Source organism: Haplochromis burtoni, unplaced genomic scaffold, assembly GCF_018398535.1.
Source record: "Haplochromis burtoni strain Fernald_Lab_line unplaced genomic scaffold, NCSU_Asbu1 Contig_40, whole genome shotgun sequence".
Taxonomy (NCBI): Eukaryota; Metazoa; Chordata; class Actinopteri; order Cichliformes; family Cichlidae; genus Haplochromis; species Haplochromis burtoni.
Window position 1 is genome coordinate 544,077 of NW_024582401.1, and position 8,899 is coordinate 552,975.

Sequence of the window (8,899 nt, forward strand, 5' to 3'; positions counted from 1 at the left end):
CAAAGACATCCCGCCTGTACGAGGTGGTTTATAGTATACCTAGAAAGGGGAACTGCTTTGGCTCTTTTACATTAGGCACTGATTTATGCGATAGTAGTAAAAAATCAGCAACTGTATGCCTATGACAAGAATGCGCAAACAACGAGACAAAGTGTGAGTAAACCTAGCTAGTAGGCACGAAGAAGCAAATAGTGTACACAGTTAATACCTAGAAACTTATAACTATCAGACTACATTTCAGAGAGTCTAGAGATAAAACCGGCTGTTGTTGTTAGTTTTTAACATTACCTTTCCCAGGCAGGCAGCTGTGAAGTCCAAACACTGTACACAGTCCACTTGTTAGTAACCGAGGCTACTCCAGGGAGACGAGCGAGTCCTCCGAGCTGTTATTAGCTTGCTTATCGTCTCTAACTGTAGTTCAAACGACCTTTAGTAATGACACCCAGAGCACAATAACTCACAGCTATGTGTCTGTCATTACTACCACCAGCTGTGTGTTACACTGATGAAGCCGGTGTTCGGAGTAGTGATGTGTCGGTCTCGAACGAAATGGCTCTTAGAGCCGACTCTTTGACATGAACGACGCGAGCCGGCTCCTTATCACAAGCTGTGTTTTTTTTTCTTTCTCTCACCCTCTCTCGCACTTTTTTCTGCTTCACTCCACACACGAGCCTTGTGCCCATATGACAGAGAATGTGCATCTTCTTTTTGTTTTCATATTTTTTCATATTTATATTTAATTGTGTTGTGGTTTGCAGTGTTTTGTGTTGTTTCACTTTAAATTTGTTTAAAAGGAAAAAGCTGAAAATTTAAATAGTTAAAAGTTGAAATGTGAATAGTTGGTTTTTGTATTATATGATTTATTTATTACATTTTATGTGGAGTGAATAAATAAAAGTATATTTACGGTGGCCCCTAGAGACAAAGCACGTACAAACTTCAAAACACAAAAACTCCAAAACATGTAAAAACTCCAAAACACGTAAAAACTCAGAACACATAAAAACTCAAACACGTACAAAACACAACAGAAGTGCTCCAGGATGCTAGGCGCAGTGTTGAGCTTTTGTTACCTAGTGGCTACACAAGCCAGCAAGTACCAACGACCGGATTTGGTGTGTGGTAGTAACAGGTAAATGAACATTTTTTTTAAATTATTTGAATATATATGAGTGCTTGTGTATAAATACACAAACAATACACATATGCTTTCAATTGTGTAATTTAAGTGATCTAGGTAGCTCTGTTTTGGAAGTTCAGTTAACGCTAGAAATGTTTTTGGAGTTTGTACGTGTTTTGTCTCTAGGGGCCACCGCATATATTTATATATAAACATATATAAATAAAACCACTTTTTTTTTACATTAGTAATTCCTTTTGTGCATAATTTTATATTATTGTTAATAATAAATTAATTAAAGCAACAAAACAACCTGAAGAGCCGGTTCGGAGCCGAAAGAGCCGGCTCTTTTTAGTGAGCCGAGCCGAAAGAGCCGGTTCTCTAAAAAGAGCCGGAAATCCCATCACTAGTTCGGAGTCCTCCCAGTTCTTCTTCTTCTTGTCAAATTTTCCTGGCGAAACCGTGGAGTAACGCTGCCAGCTGGCACGGAGTGTGAACACACACAGATACACCAAATAAAACAAAAGAAAAAAAAAACCCTTTTAAATCAAATTAGTTTGTCTTAAAAACAATGTATTAGAAATTGTACACGGACCGCTAGCTTTTAAATCAGGTCCAGTATCATTTTCATCTTAATAAGGATCAGTAGTTTCTTCTTCTCCACTGCCTGGAGCAAATTTAGCTTCACACCTTTGCCATTGCAGTGCACTGCAATTCATACATTAAAAAGCAAGAATAGTTAATACATTACTTTCAATTAGTGCACCTGTTTTAAGGTGGACCCTTGAGGTATCAAACCTGAGACAAAGGCTCAATACTGTTAGTTAAAGAACAATTTGCAGCCAAGGACATACGAGCAGAAACAAGGACACAGTCAGTCTTAAACACAACATCAAGCAACTGAGGCAGCATTATTCAGTGCAGACACTCGGAAAAAGGAATCACACTGCCACTGCAATCACCTGAACAAACGGCTAAGAAAGCTGCCTTTTTACATTAAAGCTTATGCATACATACCTTTATTTTAGTGTAGACTCGACAGAGACACAGAGGCATTCCAGTTCAAGAGTGCTGCTATAAAAGCACACAAAGCATCTATGAAATGCATGTCACTATTTTTCATTTACACTATCAGTTAATAAGGCAAATAAGTATTTGTGACATAGGTTACTATAAAAGCAGGCTGGGGAGAATCCACACTTGATATGAGTGTAACACTGCTTACTTATGTGAAATCATCATCAGTGAATGCTTGCAAAACAGAAACTACCTTGGTATTATAACAAACGGCTTGACATTGGCCACACATCCACACTTGCAGGTTTCTTTTTCCTCTCTCTTTTTGCTATCTTCACACTGATGTCTCTCTTTCTCGCCTGACTCTTCTCTCAGTCTTTGTGCTGTCACCCAACAGGTCGGTGTAACACTGAAGCAGGGTTCAGTTATCTATATCACCTATCCACCCATATCAATTGCATTATTCAAGCTGAGTATCAGGCTTGTACTGCTGGCGGTTGACATAAGCAGCCCTTTTCACTTTTTTTCTTACCTTTTTAAATTCATTTTTATTATTATTTACGTCTCTTTGAAGAGAGATCTGGCCACGAAGGCAGCTGAAATAGCAACATATGCAACATCACAGGTTTATCAAGGTATTTTAAGTAGCCATAAAAGACTGGATTGATTATAATGTAGGTGCAAACTTTAGTCATGGAGATACTTGCAAAGCAGGTCATTTCTTTATTTTATATATAACCCTTAATAATAATAATAATAATAATTCATTTTACAAATATAAGCAAAGAAATGACATATAAAATAGTTTCTGGCACAACATCATCTCCAATAGATAGTTTCCCTGAATATGTAGCATTAGAGGAAAATGAAAAATAATACAAAAATACGTTATTGTTCCGGCTATTAGTAAAGTTATTTTTAGGGGTGCTAAGATGAAATTTAGGGATGCTTGAGAACCTCTGAAAAGGGTCTAAACTCACCAATGTCCACCACAGACACAGTTTCCAGTATGGTGTCTTACTATTATAAATAAATTCAGTGTATCCAGGTCCGAGTTGTGAAATGATCTCCTGTCTCAGCAAATCTTCTCGAAACAAACAGTATTTTAGTCCAATTTACAGACACAGTTTGCTGCTATTACACAGCAGGTCTAAAGTTTTACTGCTGGATGGCTTCAGGTTTTGGCACTTTAATATCCCATAAGTGAAACATGCACAGAATTAATTAACACCAGACCATCCCTATTACCAATAAATTAACGTGGTATTACACGACTTATCATAGATATAACAATTCAGATTGTAAACTCATTATGATGCAGTTTTGCATCCATGGATTAAGTAAAATAATAGTTTGTTAAATGCATCAGTGATGTGAGATACCGTCACATTAACATTTCTTCAAAGTCTAAACTGGACAGGCTGTTGTTTTAATGTAAAGACAGAAAAAGGATGGAAATAATGCCATTTATTGCTCATGATTAGATGATAAAACAGTATTTCCAAAACCTGTAACTATGAACAATACCTTTTGTGAGGTAGATATAAGACAGCAAATAACTTATTTAAAATTGTATGGCTGTACTTAGATCTATGGACGTTTAATTTCTAGACATTCTTTTTCATGCAGATATTTTGACTTGCTAACTGAGCACAAGCGCAGATCGATAACTTGGCCCCATTACATCCACATACCGAGTGGAAACATCTGCCGTGAGAAATGTCTGTGGGCTTTCTGCCAATGGAAGGCTGGACTGTACAACTTCAGGCATTAATCAGTATGTCTAAAGATAACTGAATGATCAAAAACAACAAACAAACCCTGACACAACAATGCTATTATCAAAGAAAATGAAAAAAATATATATTTTTGTCAGTGTCACGCAGAAAATGATGATGAATGCCCATTATTTTACTAGCATAAACATGGAGATATATATTTATGCACTACCAGCTCCTCTCTCCTGCTCCAAGAATGTACAAATACATACAGCTCAAAATTCAGCTAACAAAACTTTAAATAACAAAACAAAATCCCTGATGACATTAACACCATTCTATTCTTAAGCATATAGTACTCAGCAGGATTCAGAATTAACAGTCTGAGCACACCAAGATACAGACTCAAGACTGATTTTACTTTTCATGTGTCTCAGGTCATATTATTGCTCCACAGCAGAAGCAGAAATATACAACCCCCATAGCTTCTTTCTCATTAACAATAAAAACTAATAAGCTGGTTTTTCATGAAACTTGGTAGAGAGGTGGAGGAACGACGGGAACCCCCCCACCACCACCACATTTTATTCAAAGGGGACCCATTATGCTTTTCTTGCACCTCCATATTTGTATTCTAAGACTCTAATAGCTCTAATAGTCCAACTCTTTAGTCTAACTTTCCTCTGCCCAGCAGGTGGAGCAGGTGGGTGGGGTTTCAGTGCTTACTGTGAGAGTTGTGTGACTGAGATAATTAGGGATTTCCCCTCTCTTCGACATCATAGAGAGTCACAACAAGAAAAAAAAAAGTCTCAAATTGTGAATTTGAGCAGTCTGCAACCTGAACATCTGGCTCACAGGAATAATTATACATAAACTGATCTTCTTGGATCTTTGGCGGTCTTTAAATGAGCATCTGCACATGTAACAGTACATCTATGAGAGAAAAAGCACAGCAGGTCCCCATTATGTTTAGTTTGTGAGCACATAGTATCATCTGTCTCTTCTCCTGTGCTAATTCTTTTTAGTTTTAGATCTTTTGTTAACTCCTGGCATCAAAACCGTGGCTAGAATCACAACTATTGGATATAAAGTCTAAAAGGTGTGAATACCTACCCTTTTAAATCAAATTAGTTTGTCTTAAAAACAATGTATTAGAAATTGTACACGGACCGCTAGCTTTTAAATCAGGTCCAGTATCATTTTCATCTTAATAAGGATCAGTAGTTTCTTCTTCTCCACTGCCTGGAGCAAATTTAGCTTCACACCTTTGCCATTGCAGTGCACTGCAATTCATACGTTAAAAAGCAAGAATAGTTAATACATTACTTTCAATTAGTGCACCTGTTTTAAGGTGGACCCTTGAGTTATCAAACCTGAGACAAAGGCTCAATACTGTTAGTTAAAGAACAATTTGCAGCCAAGGACATACGAGCAGAAACAAGGACACAGTCAGTCTTAAACACAACATCAAGCAACTGAGGCAGCATTATTCAGTGCAGACACTCGGAAAAAGGAATCACACTGCCACTGCAATCACCTGAACAAACGGCTAAGAAAGCTGCCTTTTTACATTAAAGCTTATGCATACAAACCTTTATTTTAGTGTAGACTCGACAGAGACACAGAGGCATTCCAGTTCAAGAGTGCTGCTATAAAAGCACACAAAGCATCTATGAAATGCATGTCACTATTTTTCATTTACACTATCAGTTAATAAGGCAAATAAGTATTTGTGACATAGGTTACTATAAAAGCAGGCTGGGGAGAATCCACACTTGATATGAGTGTAACACTGCTTACTTATGTGAAATCATCATCAGTGAATGCTTGCAAAACAGAAACTACCTTGGTATTATAACAAACGGCTTGACATTGGCCACACATCCACACTTGCAGGTTTCTTTTTCCTCTCTCTTTTTGCTATCTTCACACTGATGTCTCTCTTTCTCGCCTGACTCTTCTCTCAGTCTTTGTGCTGTCACCCAACAGGTCGGTGTAACACTGAAGCAGGGTTCAGTTATCTATATCACCTATCCACCCATATCAATTGCATTATTCAAGCTGAGTATCAGGCTTGTACTGCTGGCGGTCGACATAAGCAGTCCTTTTCACTTTTTTTCTTACCTTTTTAAATTCATTTTTATTATTATTTACGTCTCTTTGAAGAGAGATCTGGCCACGAAGGCAGCTGAAATAGCAACATATGCAACATCACAGGTTTATCAAGGTATTTTAAGTAGCCATAAAAGACTGGATTGATTATAATGTAGGTGCAAACTTTAGTCATGGAGATACTTGCAAAGCAGGTCATTTCTTTATTTTATATATAACCCTTAATAATAATAATAATAATAATTCATTTTACAAATATAAGCAAAGAAATGACATATAAAATAGTTTCTGGCACAACATCATCTCCAATAGATAGTTTCCCTGAATATGTAGCATTAGAGGAAAATGAAAAATAATACAAAAATACGTTATTGTTCCGGCTATTAGTAAAGTTATTTTTAGGGGTGCTAAGATGAAATTTAGGGATGCTTGAGAACCTCTGAAAAGGGTCTAAACTCACCAATGTCCACCACAGACACAGTTTCCAGTATGGTGTCTTACTATTATAAATAAATTCAGTGTATCCAGGTCCGAGTTGTGAAATGATCTCCTGTCTCAGCAAATCTTCTCGAAACAAACAGTATTTTAGTCCAATTTACAGACACAGTTTGCTGCTATTACACAGCAGGTCTAAAGTTTTACTGCTGGATGGCTTCAGGTTTTGGCACTTTAATATCCCATAAGTGAAACATGCACAGAATTAATTAACACCAGACCATCCCTATTACCAATAAATTAACGTGGTATTACACGACTTATCATAGATATAACAATTCAGATTGTAAACTCATTATGATGCAGTTTTGCATCCATGGATTAAGTAAAATAATAGTTTGTTAAATGCATCAGTGATGTGAGATACCGTCACATTAACATTTCTTCAAAGTCTAAACTGGACAGGCTGTTGTTTTAATGTAAAGACAGAAAAAGGATGGAAATAATGCCATTTATTGCTCATGATTAGATGATAAAACAGTATTTCCAAAACCTGTAACTATGAACAATACCTTTTGTGAGGTAGATATAAGACAGCAAATAACTTATTTAAAATTGTATGGCTGTACTTAGATCTATGGACGTTTAATTTCTAGACATTCTTTTTCATGCAGATATTTTGACTTGCTAACTGAGCACAAGCGCAGATCGATAACTTGGCCCCATTACATCCACATACCGAGTGGAAACATCTGCCGTGAGAAATGTCTGTGGGCTTTCTGCCAATGGAAGGCTGGACTGTACAACTTCAGGCATTAATCAGTATGTCTAAAGATAACTGAATGATCAAAAACAACAAACAAACCCTGACACAACAATGCTATTATCAAAGAAAATGAAAAAAATATATATTTTTGTCAGTGTCACGCAGAAAATGATGATGAATGCCCATTATTTTACTAGCATAAACATGGAGATATATATTTATGCACTACCAGCTCCTCTCTCCTGCTCCAAGAATGTACAAATACATACAGCTCAAAATTCAGCTAACAAAACTTTAAATAACAAAACAAAATCCCTGATGACATTAACACCATTCTATTCTTAAGCATATAGTACTCAGCAGGATTCAGAATTAACAGTCTGAGCACACCAAGATACAGACTCAAGACTGATTTTACTTTTCATGTGTCTCAGGTCATATTATTGCTCCACAGCAGAAGCAGAAATATACAATCCCCATAGCTTCTTTCTCATTAACAATAAAAACTAATAAGCTGGTTTTTCATGAAACTTGGTAGAGAGGTGGAGGAACGACGGGAACCCCCCCACCACCACCACATTTTATTCAAAGGGGACCCATTATGCTTTTCTTGCACCTCCATATTTGTATTCTAAGACTCTAATAGCTCTAATAGTCCAACTCTTTAGTCTAACTTTCCTCTGCCCAGCAGGTGGAGCAGGTGGGTGGGGTTTCAGTGCTTACTGTGAGAGTTGTGTGACTGAGATAATTAGGGATTTCCCCTCTCTTCGACATCATAGAGAGTCACAACAAGAAAAAAAAAAGTCTCAAATTGTGAATTTGAGCAGTCTGCAACCTGAACATCTGGCTCACAGGAATAATTATACATAAACTGATCTTCTTGGATCTTTGGCGGTCTTTAAATGAGCATCTGCACATGTAACAGTACATCTATGAGAGAAAAAGCACAGCAGGTCCCCATTATGTTTAGTTTGTGAGCACATAGTATCATCTGTCTCTTCTCCTGTGCTAATTCTTTTTAGTTTTAGATCTTTTGTTAACTCCTGGCATCAAAACCGTGGCTAGAATCACAACTATTGGATATAAAGTCTAAAAGGTGTGAATACCTCTTCAGTTTCATTAGGCACCTTACCCTGACCTGTCATTGCACATTCACTTTAGAAAATCTAGCAATAAATAACACTTTCACCTTGCTGAGTGTTCAAAACATTTAAATTCGCCACATTGCCCCGTTTACAACCATAACAAAGAATACAAAAAAAGATTTTTCTTAAAGCAAATACATTCAGTGCCCGTGGTGTCCTGAGGAGGTCGATGGTGGCTGCAGTTTCTCAGACTGGCGATCTTTGGTTTCAGTGTCTGATGATGAATCTGAGTCCTGAGCCTGTTGTTGCTTCAACCACATGTCTGCATACAAACCTCCTTTTTGTAGCAATTCCTCGTGTCTAGGATGGAGAAAAGATTGATATTTGATTGTTTATTGGTTTGCTGGTCTGTAGCATTCAGGTGAGCGCTAACACAAGGCCCACGGAGGAAGGACATCAGCAATCATCTTAAAGAAGCAGCTGCTGCTGCCAAGCAGTGTTTATAGGGATATTTCCAAACAACTTGAAAACCATCATTCTACAGTGGAAAACCTTCAAAACAGCTGCCCATTCATGCAAGGAGTGGACGTCGCAGTATATTCACTCTAACGTAAGACCGTGCAATGCTTAGAGAAACCACAAAAAA

The 8,899-nt window shown here is 37.3% G+C and overlaps 2 protein-coding genes across 2 annotated transcripts in view; both read right to left on the minus strand.

Moving 5' to 3' along the window:
- abcb6a (ATP-binding cassette, sub-family B (MDR/TAP), member 6a) overlaps window positions 1-523 on the minus strand; it is a 9,642-nt gene extending 9,119 nt beyond the window's left edge. Inside the window, exon 1 of the mRNA XM_042219929.1 lies at window positions 289-523. The gene's annotated coding sequence lies outside the window, so the exon portion shown is untranslated. The remainder of the gene's footprint in view (window positions 1-288) is intronic.
- A 7,666-nt stretch (window positions 524-8,189) lies between these two features.
- LOC102291510 (ATP-binding cassette sub-family B member 6) overlaps window positions 8,190-8,899 on the minus strand; it is a gene marked incomplete in the record, with an annotated part of 6,929 nt that continues 6,219 nt past the window's right edge. The window contains 1 exon segment of the mRNA XM_042219926.1: window positions 8,190-8,613. Coding sequence (XP_042075860.1) covers window positions 8,454-8,613 — 160 coding nt within the window.